This window comes from Strix uralensis, chromosome Z, assembly GCF_047716275.1.
Source record: "Strix uralensis isolate ZFMK-TIS-50842 chromosome Z, bStrUra1, whole genome shotgun sequence".
NCBI lineage: Eukaryota > Metazoa > Chordata > Aves > Strigiformes > Strigidae > Strix > Strix uralensis.
In genome coordinates, this window is record NC_134012.1 from 16,901,180 (window position 1) to 16,923,844 (window position 22,665).

Sequence of the window (22,665 nt, forward strand, 5' to 3'; positions counted from 1 at the left end):
TCTTCCCATATCCCACTAGTGTGCAGGTGCACAAGGGAGCAGAGCCAGAGCAATGGACCCAAATTGGCCAATGAAATATTTCGTATCATATAATGTCCTGCTCAGTATATAGATAAAGTTTGTTCAGGAAGCTGGGGCACTCTTTCTTCTGGGATTACAGTTTCAGGATCACTTGTTTGTATATTCTATTGTTATTGTTACGGTTATTACTGTTATTTTATTGCAATTAGTAAATTGTTTTATCTCAACCTATGAATCTCCTTACCTTTACCCCTCCAATTCTCTCTCCCATCCTCTGGGGTGGGGGAGGATGAGCGAGTGGTGGTATTTGGCTGCTTGTGGCATTTAAACCATGACAATCTGTCTGTTGACTAAACTATTTATATTTTTCATTTATTAAATTTAAGACTATACTTCTCAGGTCCTCTTCTGCAAGTCCGCAGTGAGGGGAAAAATCCTTGTGTTTGCTGTCAAAACAGCAGAGTCCTGCCATTTAAAGAACTAACTCTTAATACCTGACAGGTGCAATTAAAGAGGGTCATTTGACCACCATTACATAAGTTGAGTTAAACTGCAAATTGTTCTTTAATGCTGGAACACCCATTTAAAAAGCTCCATCCCCACTAGGCTTTTTTAATATTCTTTGTTCTGAATGGTAATCAGGACTCCACTGCAATGAATAGGCTCCAGGGGGTGATGATGTGTATCTCATCTAAGAATAAAGGAGGCATATTGTCTCAAAAATATCCCCAGTGCCTTTTTCCGTGGAGAAATGAGTGCCCAAAATTTAATTAGTCGAGGTAGGGAGGGCATGAAGAGAACAGTGTCATTTCAAACTTGAATAATAGATTTTTGTTCTTTATTTCCCAGAAAAAAATACAGTAGTCAACAATGATCATAGATGTCCAGAGGAAGAACAGACATTCATTTTAACATTGGTGGAAATCCCAGCTGACTCAAAAGAGTTTGACGCATCTGCATTGCTGGAACAAACTTCAGAACAATTACTACCAGCCCCAATACTTATCAGCCCAATAAATGCAAGTGAAACAAGCGTGACTGAAGTGGAGAGGTAAATGCTCTATTTTGAGCAAAGTGAAAGAAACACTTTTTGTGAGCCTTGATTGTTTCCTGAATGTGCATTAGAGACTAGAACTTCTCAAAAGAAGAAATACGAGAGGAAATAATTTTGGCAGACTGGTGAGAGAATTAAGCAGGCAAAAAGGCCTCTCATCAGATTTGAGAAAGATGTCATCAGTGGTTTAAAGTTAGTGTTTTAGTCAGCTGCGATTTTGGTGTCAACCTTAATATTGATTTATTCTTTAGAGCAAGTCTTCCTTTTTAGTAGAAGTCATTTGTTCATCCTGAGTCTATTCTGCCATGGATACTTAGAATGAAAAGTAATTGAAATGAAAAATCTAAGCATGTTTCATTTTTACAGTACTTTAACAGCTTTGTAAAGTAACTGTTTATTAATTGCTTTTCCAGATTTTTAGTGTAGATGGTCTTCTGGAGAACGTGATAAACAGTGGACATAAATTCAGATATCATTCTCATGAGTGTGTGCCATGTTCAAAAGGTAGAAGAGCTGGAAAAGCAAACATTAATTACTCAACAGAACAATAGCTGGTTTGAAGTACTGCAATACAAAGGGGTTGAGGTTTTTTTTTACAAGGAGCACTCCTCAATCCAATGTAACAAAAGTGTTATTTCAACATTACAGTTAAACTTAATCTCCTGGTCAGTTTGGGAGCAAAAACCCAACATCAAAGGAAAAAGACATTCTGAAGAAAAAGAAATGTTGCAAAGTTGTAAAAAACCCTATTACTATATTAATGTAAGTCCTCAGATCATAACTAGAGATGTGATGCAGTTCCACATCATTATGGAGAACCTTGCCCTGTGACATCAGGTGTTAATGTCACTCCCTTAGTTATTGGAAGGATAGGTCTTTGAGTGAATTTTGGCTACGCAATTTAAGAATTCTAACTCCTGTGGAACTACTGATGATAGACGGAATTGCTGACAGGCAGAGTTAAAGTATAGCATCTGTCTCACTGTTCTCTTACTGCTGTACCCTACTTCCCTAGCCTCTGCTGCTTGCCTAGATGTCTTGCTGTCTTCAGAGATTATACTGGAAGGTGTGGGTGGTGTGTGGATGAAGATTCAACTGTGCATATAAGTAATACTGTATTTCAGGATTTTCTAGGGCAGTTAATCAGTTGTCGTATTTTTACATTTTATGAAAATATCAAGTGGAGTTCAAATAGAACAGCTTTTAAAGTAACGAGATTAAATTGTGACTAGAAGAACTAAATTCTCTAATTCAAGATAACACAGCAAAATGTTTCTTGGTACTAAATAGTACATTTGAAGTTAATATTCACATTAAGTAAGAAAGAGTATCACCATAAATCTGTGTCTAATTTCCAAACAGAAATGTTATACAAAGTAAATTTTGGCTGCTTGTATGGTCACAATAATGACTTTATATATAAACAGAACTGGAACCTTGACAACTGCAGCTGATGAATTTGCTGCACCTTTAAACAGCAGTATGAGAAGCAAACTACTAGAGAGTGCATCAGTAGAGCCCGTTCCAAATTTGCAGACAGCTCAAAAAAGGTCAGCTGCTGAACTTGAAGAGAATGATTTTCCTCCTGCCAAGAAAACTCTGTCTACTGTTGTTGTGGAAGGTAACTTGGAAACCACTCATAAGGTGAGAACATAACTTGGTAAGTGAGTCTTTATGCATAGTGTAGATGCATAACATGTAGTAGAACATTTTAATTATGTTCATTGCTTAAGTGTCACTTGCTTAAAAACGTATTGTCTGTACAACTTTAAAGGAAAATCAACACCACTAGATTGTTTTTTATTTTGAACTCTACAACAGTTTGGGGGCTGTTGATTTAGTATTACGTGTTTGGAGAATCTATAGGCTGTCAAGGTTTTTTTATTAGGCTTCCTAGTAGGCAGACTGGTAATGTGTCTTATTTGGTTCATTCACCACAGCCTTCCTGACAATGGCATTGCAGGATGGAAAACTCTGGATGTATATTGGATGACTGGCAGACTGTCTAGGTTCACTGAACAGTGTTGTTACTCTTCATGGTGTCTGTTACATGAAGAATTTGTTAACATGTTCCTACCATTTTCTAAAAACATTATTTTAAAAGAACAAGCTGCAAATAAAAACTGAACAGCATGTTTCCAGCTTCCCTCTGTGCTTTTAGAATATGACCAAGCTTGTGGCAGTGACTACCACAGATTTTTGTGAGTAGGCTAAGATTGTGTAGTGTATCTGGGTGAGGGAATGGGCAATAATTTCCCACATGATTCAGACAGCTTTTCTAGGAAGGACTGGATAACAATTCTCTTCCTTCTTTGATCTCTCATCTTGACATGCTTGTCTTGAGTCATTTGTCATAAGAACACCTTGAAAAGCCTGCTCAGGAAATGAGTTAAGTGATGAATGATACGTACTGAAGATGTAGTCTTCAGTATCACTCCTGTTCTTAGAACTGTACATGAGTGATATGACTTAATGAACTTTTTATTGCCTCTTCTATATTGAGAGAGATAGAGAAATAACTTTTTTTATCTTTTTTAAATACAGGGTTATTCAATTAAATCCACAAATGCGGCAACAATAGCTTCTGGTAGGTAAACTTAAACTTGTAAAAAAATATATAATGAATGTAAATGCTTAATACCTCACAGTTTAATACTGGTTGTTGTGCTAAGTAGTCCTGTCTGAGGCTATCTAACATAAAAGTAGAAACAAATTTTCCCAGTAATACCCTAATACCACCATTCCATGGTTTCTGCTATAAACTAGATTAAATAACTGGCTGTTAATTTAATAATGGTTCTAAAAACATCACTAGCTAGTCTGTTTGTGAAATTTGGGAGATTTTTTTGGACTAAACATGGTATCTTAAGCAAATATTTGCACTTGCTGGAGAGCACTAATAACCAAAGGTATTAACTGATATTTTAACCATACTTTGCCAAAATAATTTATTTTTATTTTGTATTTGTCTTTTTAAAAAAAATGTATAATGTAATTGTTTGAAAGCTTAATCTGCCTCTGAAGAATCAGAAGGAAAGCAGAATTGCTGTCAAAGCAATCTTTAGTGATCTGAGCCTGTGAAGGGTTTGGAGAACTACTTTTTGGCCCTGAAAGACTGAAAGGGAAATTGTAGAAGCTTAAACAGCTAGATGGCTTGACTAAGTTCTATGGTGTGCTGTAAAGGAGGGGGCGGGGGGTGGTGCTGTAAAACCACACTTCTACCTGCTTTTTCCCATAAGATCTATAAGATCTGACAGACTTTAAAAGTAGGCTGGGAACTTTAAATTCTTAGTGGTGACTTCAAAAAATAAAACTGAAAAACTGACAAAAAAGCTGAAGAAAAATTCAGCCCTTCGCTTGTAATGGTGCAATCCATCTTAAAATCACACACATCTTTTGGGCTGTTGTGTTATCACTGAAGTTAGGTAACTGAAGTGCTTGAATGATTCTCAACTCGTTTTACAGAGAATCCTTTTCAAAACACAGAGGCTTCAGCAAAGGAAAAAGTAGTTACCTCTGTGTTGGTGTCTGAATCTCTGTTGCCACTGGCTGAGAGAAGCCAGCTTGAGACTTTGAAGAACTTAGGGAAAGCACCACTTGAGAATTCAACATCCAAACAGCAAGACGAGGTGATGTCTAGATTACCTTCTACAAGAAAAGCAGAAGTAAGTGGACAAGGAAAGCAGGGGGATGTGCATGAATCTGGACAGTTGCAACATTCTGGAAGCCTAGCATCATCTTCAAAAACTCCATTACTCAGGTATTTATGCACTAATGTTTTGTCCGCCTTTTATGTAAAAAGGACCTTGTTTCCATATTGAGGTTTTTATATCCTTTTCTGACTTAGTACAAGAAGGGCAGTACCACTGTGACCTTCATGGCTAAGAGTTACAGTATCTATCTTCTTCAGCAAATTATAAAGGATCAAAGTGTCTGCTTTGAAATGTGAATGATTTTATTCATTAGATGATCAGATTGACCAAGAGACCCTACTGATGTAAGTTATGTCTGTTTAGACACTGGCAGATGCCTCTTGTGAGGCACACGTCTGTTGGCTATGATACGGATTTAGGATAATTGTTACTTTCCTTAGTTTAGTCTAATGTTCTGATATATACACCCATCCGCTCTTTTGATTTTTGTCCTTCTGTCAAATAAGACACAGTACTAGTATAGTACTCAGCACACTGGATTTCTAGGACTAATTTAGGATGCGTCATTTCCCCAAAGGAGTTTCACTCTTGACAGCTCAGAGATTATTCCTCTTATCTATCCGTCTGACTGTTGCTTTTTAAATATACCTTTCTATAATGTTTAAGTGTTTGAGTTCCTGCTTTCTATTGATTTTGCACTCACTGATTTTGATTATGGTGGTCCACTGGTCTCTTCTGATCCTGTCTACTTTTTCATTATGCTTCTGTGAGTACCGAAACTGGTTTTTTGTACCACAGCAATTGGGTAATGATGCATTAACATCAGAATCCTTGCCTGAAAGTTTACTTTCTAAGTTGTAAACTCTTAACAATATGAAAAGTTGAACTCTGTGTACCTCCTTCATCACCATGACTTCTGTAAGTTTACTGGTACTAGATATGATGCTGTTAACAGGCTGAAACCCTGCAGCAGGTAGTCTGCGGTGGCCCCATCCTTGGGAATCAGGTTCCTTTTTCCACTGATTACATGAAGAATGTGCTTTTCAGTTCGTTCTTTAGGAATATCTCTCCAGTCCATCTTAGAATATATTTCTGAATATCTGGTAGCTTATTACAGGCTCTGGTTTAATAGCAAAAAAGGTTCCTGTTCTCAGGGCTGGAGATTGTCAAGAGTCTCTGTAACTCTTTGGAGAACTCTTGTGCTGGAATATTCAGTAATACAAAAGTCTCAGAAATACTTTTTTTTTCTTAAAATTTTCATAGATTTCAGAGGTGTGAGTTTGTTTCCTGTGTAATGAATTGGACTCCTGTAATACTTACTTAAATCTTCCTTTTATGGAGCAATCCTATGACACCCCTGTATTTGTTTTGAACAGGGGTGGACGAAAACCGTTGGGATTTTTATCTTTAATTTGCAAAAAGAATAGTTCTGAATCTGCAGAAGATACCAAAGGGAATAGAGGGAAGATCCAAAAACCTCGGATTGTGACTCCAAAGCGAAGTCTAAAAAAATCCACTCCATCCACTAAGGATGATAGGGAATCTTGTTCCCTTCCCTCTACAAGCACATCATCATCGATGGAGTATGAGAATGTAGCTGCTGATGCTGCAGTTAGGGTATGTGTTTACTTTTGAATGTTCTTGCATTTCTGATGTGTGAAGAACAGTGAATTAGTTGTTCCAGGAGTGGGTAGGTGGGATTGTAGCATTTATGTTTTGAGCGACATATCTGCTCCAGTGAATAAACCCTGACTTGTGCATGTCTAGGAAACTTACAAGGGAACTAAGGTGGTTTGTTTTTTTTTTTCTCTGCACATATATCTACTTGTTTCCCATTTTCAGTAAACTCTGGGGTTTTTTTTGTCTAAACTTCCTCTCTAAATTGGAAGCTCAAGTGCATATATGTACACACACACATATATATATATACACACACACACACACACACACACACACACAGATTAAGACTGTTAAGGGCAGCGTTTTCTTTTTCTATTAGATTCCAAGCAACAAGCCATCTGAGAAGTCACCCCTTCGTACTAAAGATCAAGAGAAGGAAGAAGAGCCAACCAGAATCTCTGAGTATTTTTTCAGTGACATCTTTATGGAAGTTGATGATTCAGAATAGCAAAATAGCTTTATAAAAACCTAGAATCTGAGAGTATAATGCAACAAGAAAAGAGTATTTTTAAAAAGTTCTGTTTTGTTCTGATATTTATTATGCCATGCTTACTGTCAGCCAAGCTGTTAATGAATTCCATAAAGATGAAACAGATTCCTTCTGAAGCAACCTCGATACTTTTAAAATGTTGAAATAATGTAAAGCACTACATTGACGTCATTGGACCAGACCAGTGGCTGCCGGCTTAGTTTCACTTGTTTAGATGCTGATAATGGGTGCATGACTCTCTTCCAGAAAAGTGCAATGAAAAAATGCTTCATCTTGTGACAAGTATCCCTTTGAATTTTAATGCTAAAGCTTGTGGTACTGGCTATACAATTTCTTTACTTCTTTTTGTGAAGTATGTTACATTAGTATGTGAGAAGGAGGAATGAATTTTTTATGTATAGTGTAATCTCTGTAGATCAGTATGCAAATACTAGAAGTAATGTAGTAAACACATAGATAAGTTGAGCACTTCAGGTATTTTTATTAGCATCTCCAAATTAAGTATTTTTTTAAGAGTTTTTAATTATATAAATTAAAAGATCCTAACCTGAAAAGCCAAATGGGTTTAGTTCCTTGAAAATATATTGAGAACAACCGGAACAACACAATTTACTAAAAGATGCTATGCAGTGTTAATCTTTGCAACTGTCCTGTTGAAGTGGGAAGAAGAGGTTAATGTTTCCTAGTATAAATGCTAATTTCCTTCTTAATTTGAAAACAAGGGGATAGATACCATTACTTTTCCTTGGGTTTTGTGTAGGTGTTCATCTATCTGCTGCCTTCCTTGGTTTCCCTTGTGCAAAGTAGCACAAAGAGATTGGATTTAAACCATGACTATACAGTGGTTGCTTTGAGGATTTGCTACTTTGAAGCAGTTGAATTTGAATGGTTTTCTTCATGTTGCATGTCTTGTACTGTAACTTGATATAAAATGCTGGTGTAGCTTTAGATTTTAGTATAATTTTACTTGCTTCATCAAGAAGATTGTCTTGATGAGGCAACAAGATTTATGCAGTCTCAAAAACAAGTGGTCACAGAAAGATTCAATATTTATTCTGAAACTCCTTACAGAAAAATGAGTGTGTAAATTTAACTAGTCTAAATTTTTATCCTCTTAATGCTATCAGGTACTTTTGCAAAACAAATTATTTATTATGAAAGTGAAACGTTTGAATACACTCTCAAGAAATGTATCTTCAGCTTTGGCCTGGATAATCATTTACTGGCAAATATTTTCATATAAGTATAGTTAACTTTAAAATACTTGATGAAATTTGAGAATGTTTGCCTTGTTGTAAGTTACTGGCAAGGCTTTTGAAGGAGCCTTTAAAATTTTGTCAATAAGGAAAAATACACAGAAAAGCTACTGTTACTGCAAACTGCTACATTAGCAGGCCTCTGTCAATCAAATGTCCTTTGCAGCAGTATCTTCTGGAGGTGATGGAAAAGCGACTGAGTCCTAGTGTAAAGTAACTTACTTGAAAGCATACTGTCGACCCCGACACCACCCCTCCCACCCCCCCCCACCCCAAGAAAAAAAAACCCACCACCACCACTTTCTGTTCAGACAGTATCTTGTGCTTTGCCTAATACATTTAACTTGAAATGTTTATTTAAATATTGTCTTACTGTAAACATTATGAAATAGATGAATCTATACATAAAGCTCTGTGTATTGTATATCTTGTAGATATTATTTTAAGTATGCAAGTATTTAGTTCCTGATACATGTGGCATGTTTAAATCACTTGCACAAATAGAGCCTAAAAATAGATTTGTGGGGAGTGGCTATAAAATAATTGCCCAAAGTACTTTCTGAGGTGATAACCATTCTGCATTTAGTTGTGTACATTTTAGCTTGCATTCATATTATAAGGGGAAAAAAACCAACCACCTATTTCAATACTAAGATTTAAGGTGCCTTATCTACCTTGTTAACTGGGGCTACACCCTTTTCCCTGCAGTAAATTGTGCACTTTGTTAGAGGATATTTTTTTTTTTAAGGAACAAATTAAATTTTAATAGAGATAAGATAACTTCGAGGTGTTTCATGTAGGAAGGTTTTATAATGGTGAAGCATGTAAGAAATGATTGATGAAATCTCAATGCCTATCAGTTTAGCATTTTTACAAAGATGTGGCATAAGACTGCTTTGCTTGGAGTTGTTTAACACCCTGTATCATCACATACAAGCTTTTCTTTGAAAAGTAGTCATATTCTGTATGTAAATTATGTGAATAAATTATTTTATATTACCTGTGTTTCCCTTTCTTATATTATCAGCTGCCATTTTAAAATGTTCACAGGTATAGTAAGTTAACAAAAGTGGGGGCTAAATGAACGGCTAAAGTTCTGGCTGCAACCCTGGAGTGTGTACAGGCCTGCTTCTGTGGTGATAACAGACCGAATACGCTTTTAACGAGGGCTTTGGCGTTTGTGTGGTTTTGGTTTTGTTTTAGAATAGAGCGTAATGCTTTCAGTGTCTGGCTTCCCACTGTTGTCTCTGTAAATACTATAGCCTTGTTCAAAAACAAAATGAAACTGGAATGCTGGAAAACAGCAAAGCTTTCAAACAACGAAATGAGTGATTAGATTTTTTAAAAATCTGCCACTCTTACTATAGCATCTCGGCAGTTCTGCAGTTAATGACGACCCCCCCATCATTTCTAGGACTGGCAAGGGCTTTTCCGGGTTGCACAAGTGTGTAATCTCTCTGAGAGGTGGAGTGTACAGTGTTCTTTCACAGGGCCTTCTTTACCATCGTCTTGCACCTGGGGCCACGGGGACTGAATGGCGCACCCGGTTGGGGTGTACTGACGGCGGTCGGTGAAGGGGAAGACTCCTGCCTTTCCACACGTTAATTCTCGAAGTACCAGCACCCCCCCGCGCGGCAGGACGGGCTGGCGGGGCCGGGACGCCGCACCCATCCCCGGACGGGGCCCCGCTCTGCCCATTGGCTGCGGCGGGGGGAGTGGCGGCGGCGGGCCTGGGACGGGCGGCTCGGCTCGGCCTGGCTCGGCTCGGCCGCCATGCTCCTGCGCCCCCGGCGGCTGCTGGGCCCATGGCGGCTGCTGCGCCGCGCCGCCGCCGTCCCGCCCGCCCGAGCCTACCGCGGCGAGGCGGTGGCGGCGGTGGGCTCGCGCCCCGACGCGGGCTCCGCGCTCTACCAGGTAGGCCGGGCCGGGCGGGCCCGGCTCTCTCCGCCCGACGGGCCGCGGAGGCGAGGCTCCGGCGAGCGGGGGCCGCCTTCCCGTGCAGCGCGGGCTGGGGGCGGGCAGCCGTGCCGAGCCGCGGGGACCCGCGGGCGGCGGGGGCTGGTCAGGCCGCGGCAAGGCCGTGCCCACCTCTGTCCGCCGGCGGCCGGGCTGGGAGCGGGCCGGGCGCGGCCAGTGCCGACCCCGCCACACCCCGGCCCGCCCCGGCCCCCGGCTTCGGCCGCCCACCGCTTGCGCGTCGTGGTTGTGACAGACACGCCGGTTGTGGAGGGGGGCGCGGCCTGCGAGCGGCGCCCTGGGGCTGCGGGGCCTCGGGGCGCGTGTGGGCCCGGCGGGCTCTGCCCGGGGCCGTCGGCGGGCGACCAGCAACGAAACGGGGGGACGTGGGTTCTGAGGGAAGCACGGCGGCGGCCATTTAATAGCCGGTGTTACGGTGGCCGGTTGATACACTGGTACGTGGTAAACGTCCAGTTCTGTGAGTCGGCCGCGGGTCACCCTGCGCGCAGGCCGGGTGTTACAGTGCTGCTCCCCATGACCGCCAAGGTCTGTTTCATTCAGGCTGAGTGTAGAGGTACCATATAAACGGAACGTGGATTTGCACCACTGTCTGCCTCATTACGGATTTTTTTACACTTTTTTTTTTTTAATTAGAATGCCAGCTCTTACTGCATTTTCAGTGTTGAAGGGAGCTGATCGATACCATAACTAATGGAAGTGGAGACAGGGCATTTGTTCGCTGTCGAAGGTGATGTCTGATGGTTTCAAAGTTGGAAATTTTTTTGTGTTTGCAAATTGATTCCTGAGTGGAAGATAAGTGGAATAGTCTTACAAAGTCGTGGGCATGCCTCCAGAAGACAGGATACCAGCAGAAAGAATCATCTTTTGAGGAGGGATAGACGGAATTCCAGTTGTCTTTACGAAAAGAACAGCATTTGTATCTGGTGTAAATTGTTCTACTTTTAATGGGGTGTTATTAACATCATGATATTAAAAATAAAAATCATGTTTACAGTTAGGCTGAGAGAAGGTTTTGGGTGTGGATCAAAACTGGTAGGAGGACATGCATTTGTTTTCAAATGTCCAAGTATAACATCAAACAGCAGGTGAAGCAACATACGTAGTGTTATTCTGTGTTTGGTTTTGCAGAGAATCAATTTTGGGACAGAAGTTAGATGACTGAAACTTCTGTGAAATTGCAGTATGTGTATATATACACACGTACAAAGCTTGTGTATATGAAGTGTGTATATATATATATATAAGTATATTAATACTTTTAATATAAAAAAAAGTAATAAATGTGTTTACTTAGATAAGCTGTCTCAGTTTGCATTTGTGTCTGTGTACCTTTTGATCTCAAAAGCAAGGCTTGGTAAAACATCTAGTAGTGTTAGTATTTGGTAGAAATAATTTATAGAGCACTGTATGCATGTAGTGCTTCACAGACACAAAGAACTGAAGTCCCTGCTGTGAGGCACTTAACCATCTGAAATAAAAGTAATACAGGGAATAACAGTGCAAACACAAGAAGGTGTAACAATATGTGATGAAGGTCTTGCCGCCTTTAGCTAATGTTTGCCTTTCTGGCTGTGAATTCAGCTAGACAGGCTGGCCTTCATAATGTAAACTGTCTTTCAAACCAGACAGCTAAAAATGTAATTTTGAAATGAGTGAGTCTAAATTCTAGAAAATAAAAGAAAATCTATGTAAAGATTCCAAGGTTTAGCTCTTACAGCTGCTTTGCTTGTGTAACAGTAATTCAGCTAGCTCGTGCAATAACTGTGGGATTAGTCTGTAGGTTTTGCCTCTTGATTTTGCTTTAAAGTTTGTAGAGGCCCTTATATTAACAGCAGAATTTCATAGAACTTACTGGGACTGCAAGGCCAGTTTCCAGAAAGAACTTGTGTTGCTTCACTGGCCTTTCTGTCATTATTAATGAACAGCCCACAAACATATAGTAGAACTAGCATGTTCGATTCTGAGAGGAGCCTTTTCTGTGTGTATTCAAAACCTACAGTAAGATTTCAAGGCATCTTTTCTTTTGTAAAGTGTAATGTTGATGGGTTCTGGTTAAAGGCATGAAAGATGAGGACAGAAATTAAGTGAATTTAAGCAACTCAAATATGAGTACGATATTTTTTATAGATTATCTGGAAAGTCCTTTCAAAATTTTTCTTCTAGAGTAACTAAGAGAGCCACAGTGAGTTAATTCAGAATGTAATAAGCCTATGATTGTGTTTGCTGTGCCCCTTTTAATTTCCTCTGCTATTTTTAGCTGCCTTTTTTTCGTATGTTAAAAGGTGAGTTTTTAAGCTCAGTACTATGTGCAAAACGTGAGTGTATTTAGAGAAAACAGGCTTACGGGGAAAATAAGTGTAATGCTGGGAAATGAGCCATCTGGACAAGCTGAACGCTCATGCATACAATAAAATTGTGTGTTGTGACAACTGCAGATTTCTAAAAGTACAGAATTACAATGGCTGTTTTACAGATTTTCCACAAGGGAACTAAGTTAACTTGTAAACAGAGTCTTGTGGAAAGGATTAAAAGCAGGTTTTGTTTTCTTCAGTGCTGCATGTGGTTGTGTGGCTGCAGTTACTGTCAGTAGTCTCTCATAGGAGTGGCAGGGTCAAATTAACAAGACATGCCTTGTTTTGATCTTGGTTTTTGTGATGCTGTGACAGTAGTAAAACTGCCAGTAGGTCATTGAAGTGTGACTTTACAGGTTAGAAGGAAGAAAAACAGTTGGAGGTGTTGGGGCTCTGCTGTGGGTGGGACAGGGAGACGGAGGATTAAAGTATCAAAAGAAATAGACTGAAATGAAAATAATGTGGTGGACATACTGATACAGCCTTACAAGGGAGGGAGGAGATGCAGAAGTCTGGTGACCTCCCGTGTCCTCAGTAGTCAGGGGGCTGCAGGGTGGCACCACACATCAGATTTTGTTAACTTTATCTTGAGATGCATAAGGTGTGGGCTAGCGATTGGGTGGTACAAAATTCACACCAGTGCAGGCTGTGAGCCATATCACAGATGGCACTTCGTTAGAACATGGGGAATCCTTCCCAAGAGCCAACAGGGGCTCAAGAGCTGGGTTTAGTGTTTCAGTATGTCACCTTGATCTTGCTGGACAATCTCTAAATGCTGACCTTATGTATTAACTGTGTATGTGAGCTGATAAAATTGCTAAGACCTGTTTTCACCTGATACGTTCTTACCTTTCAGTAGAGTATTTTTAATCTATTTGTAGCAATTACAAAGGGGGACAAATGTGTTCTTTTGAAAGACTTCCTATGCAGCTAAACCAGTTTGAATGTGAGTTGTCTGTGTATGTGTTTTTATTTTCTTCCTGCTTTGCATCTTGGTGCCTTTCAGTGACTAAGAGCTGAACAAACTTAACTGCACCACTTGTTGCTTCTAGGGGAAACCTGAGTGTTCAGGTCTGAATATAAAGAGTCACCAGATTGTTTTTTATGTCAAAGTAGACTCTTAACATCTTCTAATTGAGAATTAGACAAGGCAGTATATTTTTTTATGCAGCAGTTACTGTGTTCTTTTGCAGTTACACATTTCAGAGAGATAACATATCTCTTAATATGTCTGAAAAAAAACCAAGTTAAGCTTGACTAATACCATGTAATTCCTAAGAAATTGTAAAAAACTGCTATAATGAGCACACAGAGTTTTGGATAATTCTGACAGAAATGGTGAGCTCAGAACTAGATCACTCACATTCCAAACTAAGAGTCTTTGTTTTTCTGTGAGGGATACTGTCAGGAAGACCACACTTTTTGTTTTTTAAAAGCTTTGTTTTATCTTTATATTCTATCTACACAACAAGAATGTAAAAAGTATGTACCAAATTCTGTTTGGTCTAGGTCATTCATCTTTTGGTACAAGAGATGTAGCAGCACCTAATTTGAATCCACGTGATGTTTTTACAAAATTAGATTAAAAAGAAAAAAAAACTGTAACAAAAAATCAACAAAACATGAAAAACAGCACTTCAACTCTGTAATGACTAATTCTGGTTTTGTTTATTACATTTGGAACTAGTCTTTTACAATCCTAATGCACTCAGAGTTTTTTTGAAGCATGTTTGTTAAATGTTTTGGGATTCTTGAGGAAAGCCAATACATAGGTAGAAATTTTTATTTTAAAGACAATACAGAGCCAGTATTTAATAAAGTAAACTGAAATTTGGAAGATAAATAAATCTTGTACTTTCTGTGTTTATTAAAAATAATACTGTCACTCTTGGTTAAACTTAAAATGCTGGTTTGTTCCCCACTTAGGAAAACTATGAACGAATGAAAGCACTGGTAACCGAACTCCAAATGCAAGCAGAAAAAATCAGATTAGGTAAGTATGATAGTCTAGATTTTAGAACACTTGTTTAATTTGGTCCAAAACCCAGTTACATTCTTTCGGTTTTTTTCCTCTATAGGGGAAAATAGTTATATATGTTTATGATATATTTTTATGTTTATAATATATATCATAAACATATATGTTTATTAATCAGTTCATTCACATACAGTATATTTGCTGGGGATTATAGTAGCCGGGTTGAAATTTTAACTCATCTGTTTAAATCTAGATTTAGCGTCTTCTGTCAGTTGAAAATCTTAAAAGGTTTATGTCCAAGCTAATCTGGTTCAAAATTTGGTGGTTTTTGTAATTAACTCAGGCTGGCTAAGAAGAATGTCCCACCATTTGCACTTCTTTGTTTATCACAATATCTAGTGTGTTAACATATTTTTTTGTTTGCCAGTTGAATATCAGAGCTATATCCTAATGCAAGCAAATCCATAAATTACTGGAAGCAGACATATATGAAAGCAAGGCTGAGCTAGTCAAACAGAAGATTAATTTCATTGCCAGAGAGACAAAAAGTAAGCAAGTAGATAGTGAAAAATGGATGTTTAGAGTTGGTTAATTTTTAATTAGTTAAGATCTTAGTAATCATAGAATCACAGAATGGTTTGGGTGGGAAGGGACCTGAAAGATCATCTAGTTCCAGCCCCCCTGCCACGAGCAGGGACACCTTCCACTAGACCAGGTTGCTCAAAGCCCCGTCCAAGCTGGCCTTGAACACTGCCAGGGAAAGGGCAGCCACAGCTTCTCTGTGCCAGGGCCTCACCACCTTCACAGGGAAGAATTTCTTCCTTATATCTAATCTAAACCTACCCTCGTTCAGTTTAAAAGTGTTACCCCTTGTCCTATCATACACTCCCTGATAAATAGTCCCTCCCCGCCTTTCATGTAACCCCCCTTTAAATAGTGGTCTCCCCAGAGCCTTCTCTTCTCCAGGCTGAACAACCCCAACTCTCTCAGCCTGTCCTCACAGGGGAGGTGCTCCAGCCCCCTGATCATCTTTGTGGCCTCCTCTAGACCCACTCCAACAGGTCCATGTCCTTATGTTGGGGCCCCCAGAGCTGGACACAGCACTGCAGGTGGGGTCTGACAAGAGCAGAGTAGAGGGGGAGAATCGCCTCCCTTCGACCTGCTGGCCACACTTCTCTTGATGCAGCCCAGGATATGGTTGTCTTTCTGGGCTGCGTGCGCCCATTGCCGACTCATAGTCAGTTTTCCATCCAGGTACCCCCACGTCCTTCTCTGCAGGGCCGCTCTCAATCCGCTCTTCACCCAGCCTGTATTTGTGCTTAGCATTGCCTCGACCCATGTGCAGGACCTTGCACTTGACTTTGTTAAAAGTTTCTGTCGTAACATTCAATCAATTGCCATTGTTCCACTGTAATCAATGGAATGTATATTTCTAATGGCAATATTTTTAAAAAATAGATAGGATTATTAATAAAAGACTTCTACTGATACACTTTCTGCTTCACCTGCTTTCTTGCTTCATCCACTGCTGCCTGCTTTTATAAGAAATTTGTTTGGCAAATGTGCTTCTGTTCAAGTTGCATGTTAGTCTCTTCATGTGCAGAGAGTGCAAAGACCTTAGCTGTAGTTGTGCTGGCAAACAAAAGCAAGCCTGTAATAGTTTAAAAGATTGAAATCTGTGTTTCATCTTGACGTGTAAGACTACTTGAATTAGTTACAGTTGACTATAATTAATGGGGACGATACGGTTTATAAATGGTTTATAAATGCTTAACTGTGCTGCCAGAGGTTGAGCATGCAGCTTAAATTCTCCCCTTGTGTCCATCATGGTACTGTTGTCTCTTCATACACTGTTTCTCATATAATGCGGTTTCTTTTACAGCTTTTGAATGGAGCACAGTTAAGATTTTATGCCTAGTGTTTTTTCTTGTTTGCTGTGAAACAAAGCTCCAGGATTTCCTTTGGAAATGCTGAAACCCGTGGACTACCTCTGTCTTTTTTGAGTGTAGAGACTGTTCAGCAATTCCCTATGTTGCCCATGAACTAATAGCCTTCTTCGCTGCTGTACGTTTTCCTGTTCCTGCCTGTTACATGACAACAAGGCAAGAACATGGCCCTCATCTTTTCTCCATCTTGGGGAGCTCTACCAGGATGTTAATACACCATTTTGAGTGACATCAACTAAGATTGCTTTGCCTATCATTTAAGTATATGAGAAGAATTAGGTACTTATACTGAATACTTTTGAAAGATAAGTGCAGTATCTTTTTCTTTGTAAGAGCTGCCTTTCAGAGTCTGAGCTTTTGCTTGAGGTCTTTGTAATGAATGCTTCATTCTTTATCTGTTACTTCAGTATAGGGCTTTTGTGAACCCATATCCCGTTCTACTGAGTAATCCCCCGCTCTGCAACAGGAAGATGGTCCTTGCCCCAAAGAATTTACAGGCTGTGAGAAATTACAACAGACAGATTTTGATAACAAGCACAAGAAGTAACTGAGATGCTTTTAGTCTCTGTGACTGGCAGCAATCATTGCACATCAGCAATCACAGTGAAGTTCTTATAGACATTAGAGTGAAGGAGAAGTTAAAGAAGGGATTTCAAATTAAATGCCTCCAAGTTTGTTTCATTGTCTGGGACGCCGCTTCTCACAGTCTACAGAATGGAGGCTAGCATAGGGTAGAGCGAACATCTTGATCTTGGAAAAGAAGTGTTCGGTAGGATGGCTACAGGCCTGGAGAGCAAGCATTTATGATTAGCATGTGAAGAGGGGGAGTGCACAGAGATGACAAAAATCACAGGATGGAAAATTATTTTTGCAGCATCACTCTGGGTGTAAATGAGACAGGCAAGATGGAGGTCAGAGAAAATAGTTGTTATGATGTAGGATATTGAGAACTTGAATGTGAGAGTATTAGCTCTGTGGGTGGATATGAGAATACATATCATGAGATAACGTATCTTAAGAAACTTGTACGGAAAGAATTTACAAGACTTAGCTTAGGATATACAGATCTAATGAATAGGCTAAACCAGAAATAAATTGTGAGCTTTCTGGCATGCCTAACAGGTAGGAAATTATGTGCAGTGATCAAGGAAGGAGGTGAGAGAAAAGGCTTGAAAGGTAGGCTTAAAAGCTCAGTTTCAGTGATGCTTAGCTGACAAATCTTGGAAGTCTCAGGAGAAATGTTAGCAAAATTGCACCTTCTTTCTTTTGGATGGAGGAGACAGTTTTAGAGTGATGAGATGGATCAGTGATCTGTCTACATAGAGAGACAATGTTTGTATAAACTGTTGTTATAGAGAGGCTGAGGTGTGTCAACAAATCTTAAGTATTGCATGACACAAAGCTCTAGAGAGCAAAAGATATGATCTAGGATGACCTCGAGTAAAGGATTGAAATGAAACAGAAATAAACTTGATAGTAATTGCTGTGTGTCTGAACTCTGCTTGCAGTTTTGGAGTGATCTGAGGAAATGAATCTAGATTGTGTTGAGTCTTTAAAGATTGAATTCAGCATAGCTATTCTGAACGAATTTTGGGGAATAGTATTTTTTGTAGTTCTTACTGCTTTGCTGTTGTCTCTGTGTTTGTGTTGTCAGCCATTCCGTTCATTGCCAAGCAGTGGGGGAGACTTTCAGACTATGTTAATTAAAATCTTTACTTCAAGACTAATTATAAAAAATGAGGGGGAAGATGGAGTAGCTTCTCAAAAGCAAGGACTTTTATCAATACATTTAATCTGTTTGAAGTGAAAAACATTATTTATTAAATTCATTATTAAGATCCATACTTCAAAAACTGGGAACTCATCAGTTCTTCCATTCTGAGCTTTAATCTAAGTGGTGATTTATCTGTGTCCATAGTAAATCTAACAATTTACTATTGTATCACAGGAGGTGGAGAAAAAGCTCGTAAGCTTCACACATCAAGAGGAAAGCTGTTACCCAGAGAGAGAATTGATAGACTTATTGATCCCGGGTAGGTACTTTCTTTTTTTAAAAACACTTCAGGGTCTCTTTTGCGGGTAAGTACTGCAACAGCCTTGTTTTCTTTTTGGATCTCATTTTGAAAAATTTAACGTTTTAAGTGAGATTCAATGACAAATATGGCCAATTCCTTTTTAAAATTGTGTTACATTTGTCATTATTCAGGTCTCCATTCTTGGAGTTCTCCCAGTTTGCAGGTTACCAGTTGTATGGTAATGAAGAGGTTCCAGCAGGAGGCATTATCACAGGCATTGGACGAGTATCTGGGTGAGAGATTCCAGTGATCTAGATGATTATGATATGAAAAGGAAGAAGGTATAATTTTGTTCAGTTTTTAGTATTAAGCTGTTAGCATTTTAGTGTTTCGTTTCTGATACCCAGAAAATCAATGAAGTTGGTATCTTAATTTGTTCGGTCTTAGCTAAAAGGAAGTGTTTTCTTTTTTTTTTTTTTAGCTAGTGTATCCCATATTAAAGCAGAACACACATAGAGTTTCTGGTGTTTGCTGAAGAAAAGAAATTAGTGCATCAGTAAGGCAATTTTTGAAAAACAGGGCAGTATTCTAGGCTAAGAATTAGTTTTGCTCACTGAAAGTACCTCCAAGACTGTTGCTGAAATTAAATATGATGCTATACAGCATTATTTTAGAGAGTTAAGGGACTGTGAAACAGGACATCATAGTGCTGAGACTGGTGTTACAATGTGCATTTGAGGGAATGCAGGTGAGGAGGGCTCTTTTTGAGCATCGGGGCTTTGAGAGTCTTTGGCTTGTTGCAGTTAACCAACAAAGATACTTACTCATTAGAAATGTTTCTCTCATAAATTTATTTTTAGGGTGGAATGCTTGATTGTTGCTAATGATGCAACTGTCAAAGGTGGTACCTATTATCCCATCACAGTTAAGAAACATTTACGTGCTCAAGAAATTGCAATGCAAAATCATCTCCCTTGCCTATATTTGGGTAAGTCCCATTGCAGAAACAGCAAATGTCCTTTGTTAAGGGCAGCTCAGGATCTCTAGATGAGACACTACTTCTTTAAATAAATGTTGCTGAGACTGATCTGTCCCCAAATTTGACTAACCAGGTATGTATTTTAGACACACATATTGAAATGTATTTTCATCAATACTGTGTTATCTCTACAGATCGGTGGCAAGCCTTAACTGGAGGGTACCCATAGCTTCTCAGCACTGTCTTCTGCACTGCTGTAGGGCTGGGTTCATAAGATACGACTATAACTATGCCACTGTATCACTTCTTTCTCATTTCTTTCCCTTCCATCATGCTTGAGCAATCCATTTGGTAGTCTCATCCAGTCTTAATTCAAATACAGTTTAAGAAAAAATAATTTCTTTGCCTTTTGGTGGAGCATGTAGCTATATGAGAGAACATACCAAAGAAATAAGAAAAGTCTTAGTGCTAAAAGTGTCAATAATAGTTTGGATCAACAGATTTTTACAATTTGGGATGAATTTTATGAAGCAGAGATTTGATTGTATATTATTTTGCATTTTGAGTTTGATCTGTTAAATCAGTATTTAGCCAAACCTTCATGTAAGTTTTACTTATGTATACTTTTAGTAAAGATTAAGATGCCGGAGTCTTTAGTATATTACAGGTAGTATTTTCTTAGCCTGGTTTTGTACCAGGCAATATAAGAACATTCTGCCAGTGTCTGTCTTTCAGCCTCAATTCCCAATCTAATAACTTTTGAACCCATTAGCCAATTTCAGACAATTTTGACAGAGAGGTTTAAGAGAGTGTGTATTCCTGTGGATTTTGTGTAAGTCAGCATCAGAGGAGAAAGACAATTCTACCATCTCCATTTAAAAAATAGGGTGGGTTAGACCTTGTCTGTTCTGGTTGACTTAGCTTGCATGGCAGCTGAGAGGCATTAAGTGGTTTGCCAGTTGGGATGCTTGTATTAGTTAGTTAGTCAATATAAATGTAGGTCCTGGCCAACATGAGTATTTGTAATTTATTGGCCGGCTGACAGGCCAAACATGCAAAGAATGCAAAGAGAAGCATTAGGACAAAAGTGAACTTGAAAGTATTGGTGGGGTGGACACAGGGTCGGGTGGGGACTTTGTGGGATTGACGTACTGCAATGGAAAGTCTTGGAGGCAAGGGGAGTGCCAAATTTTATATTAGTCATAAAAACCAGAAGAAATTTAGCTTTGCTGTTTGCAAAACAACTGCATGATTTTTTAGGCTGAATTATCAACAAATTCTATGTGTTCAGACAACTTTTTTAGTGAATTATCAGTCAACAATTATGGTTTAAGATCCTGTGGAATGAGGAACTGTGAGACACAGGTATGCCTTTGAAAGTTTAATTTTTTTATTCCACCTTTGAGATGTATAGTCCCTGTATATATACTGCTCATCACTCAAACCTGATGAATTATTTTACCTTTCCAATTTCTATACCTGGGCTTTTTTTCAGTTCACTTCAGTCGTATGATCAAGAGGGAGTGCTTGGTACGCAGTCAGCCCTTTGCTGATTATGTAATTTTCATGCCATTTGAACTGCCTTTTCCCTCAGTGGTAGCCTCCTACCTGTTAATTCTGATGTGCACACCTGATGCCATTTGTCACTGAGGCAGTCACTGCTGTGGGCATTTGGGCATTTTCTTTTGTGTTCAGGGATGGCCCATTTCACAACACTGGTGTGTGGACCAGATTGGAGTTGATGCTGGTTTGGGACAGTGGTTCTGCAAGTACGGGGAAAAGAATCAAAACCCTGCTTCATGGTAAAGCTGAGTGTAGAGCATTACCGACTGCAGTCGTACGACATGAGAATGTGCATGTGGACTGTTGCTCATAGGTTAAAATAAATTACCAGGAGCAAGAGTTCTCAGAGATGCTTGGCCTCCCCATGCATTTCCTTCTAGTCTTCTATCCTTCTTAGGAGTCTCGTGACATGGTGTATTTTCATTATTTGGGAGTGAAGCGGTAACTGCATTTGGAGACCTGTAAGCTGGAGGGCATGTCGTGAGGCAAGGACACATAATAAATGAAGGTTTCTAAACTTAGGATAAGTCTTCGGTATGTCTGGATAGTCAAGGTATAAAAGTACACGTGCTATACTCTTGAACTCAGTGGTGGTTAGTCTCACTCTTTTCTGGAACTCATGACAGAATTGCAATAGAATAATTGAGTTAAAATTGTACATTAAAAGTGTTCTTAGTTTAAATATCTTGCAGTAAGATTAGTTTAGAAGTTTGTATAGGGAAGTACAGTTGCATCTCTAAGCACATCTGAATTTATTTTCCATTAGAATGATTGGGATGGATGTTATTGGGGGAGGGGAGTGTTACTATTTTTCCTTTTTTTCCAAGAAGAATATCCTAATACACCTAGATTCATGGAAATACATATAGTGTTAGTGATAGTAGTTACTGCATATTTTAGTAACATACAGATACTTTACCAACAACTTAAGTATATAACACTGTTCAAAGACATGTTAATATATTTTCATTCACTCTAGTTGATTCAGGAGGAGCAAATTTACCTCGGCAAGCAGAAGTATTTCCAGATCGAGATCATTTTGGCCGTATTTTCTATAATCAAGCAGTCATGTCCTCGCAAGGAATTCCCCAGGTAATTTGCTTTTACTTAAGAATGAAATGTACTAATTAGTTTTTATACTTCCTGTCTTTACCTGGTTTCAAGGCTTGCACCCATACTTGTTTTTGACAGCACTGTGTTGTGCTGACCCGATGGCCCAGTCTGGGGATTGGAAACACTGTAAACACAGTAACTGTCCACAAAAAGTCATTATAGTTATGAAAAAGCTGTCTTCTTTCTTGGCCTTAGTGTTAATGACATGACCTACCTGCTCCTGTCTTGGGAGTGGGAGAAGGAGCTTGACAACATGGCTGTAGGGCCATGTGATGAAGCACTAGGAAATCTGTTGGAACAGTTGGTGATTCTGCATTAATGCTGTAAAGGTGAGGAACCCTTTGATGATGGCTAGTAAATGAGACATACTTTCTACTAACAGGGGTATGCATATATTTATATATCCATTTTATACGCTGATGTGCTGTATGATAAAACTGCCCTAACAGTGAGGTTATTTTCTAATGTATTAATGATGCATAGAATTACTGTTAGTCACAGTTCCTGGATTTAGAAGTGGTTTTGTGTCATGGGTGTTTCAGGAGCGCATTGGGGTCAGTTTTTTGACGCAGGTGGTGTGCTAGGGGAA

General features: G+C 39.2%; 2 protein-coding genes across 6 annotated transcripts in view; both read left to right on the plus strand.

The window, feature by feature from the left end:
* BDP1 (BDP1 general transcription factor IIIB subunit) overlaps nt 1-9,153 on the plus strand; it is a 53,761-nt gene extending 44,608 nt beyond the window's left edge. For 4 of the 5 annotated variants that reach the window (XM_074855003.1, XM_074855005.1, XM_074855006.1 and 1 more), the window contains 6 exons: nt 871-1,072; nt 2,503-2,719; nt 3,620-3,662; nt 4,541-4,835; nt 6,105-6,345; nt 6,728-9,153. In XM_074855003.1, coding sequence (XP_074711104.1) covers nt 871-1,072; nt 2,503-2,719; nt 3,620-3,662; nt 4,541-4,835; nt 6,105-6,345; nt 6,728-6,856 — 1,127 coding nt within the window. In that variant the 3' untranslated portion in view covers nt 6,857-9,153. The remainder of the gene's footprint in view (nt 1-870; nt 1,073-2,502; nt 2,720-3,619; nt 3,663-4,540; nt 4,836-6,104; nt 6,346-6,727) is intronic. The other variant, XM_074855004.1, reaches the window with a different exon arrangement.
* Nucleotides 9,154-9,864: 711 nt separating this feature from the next.
* Nucleotides 9,865-22,665, plus strand: part of MCCC2 (methylcrotonyl-CoA carboxylase subunit 2) — a 42,183-nt gene continuing 29,382 nt past the window's right edge. The window contains exons 1-6 of the mRNA XM_074855398.1: nt 9,865-10,068; nt 14,409-14,475; nt 18,355-18,439; nt 18,613-18,714; nt 19,282-19,409; nt 21,943-22,055. Coding sequence (XP_074711499.1) covers nt 9,928-10,068; nt 14,409-14,475; nt 18,355-18,439; nt 18,613-18,714; nt 19,282-19,409; nt 21,943-22,055 — 636 coding nt within the window. The 5' untranslated portion in view covers nt 9,865-9,927. The remainder of the gene's footprint in view (nt 10,069-14,408; nt 14,476-18,354; nt 18,440-18,612; nt 18,715-19,281; nt 19,410-21,942; nt 22,056-22,665) is intronic.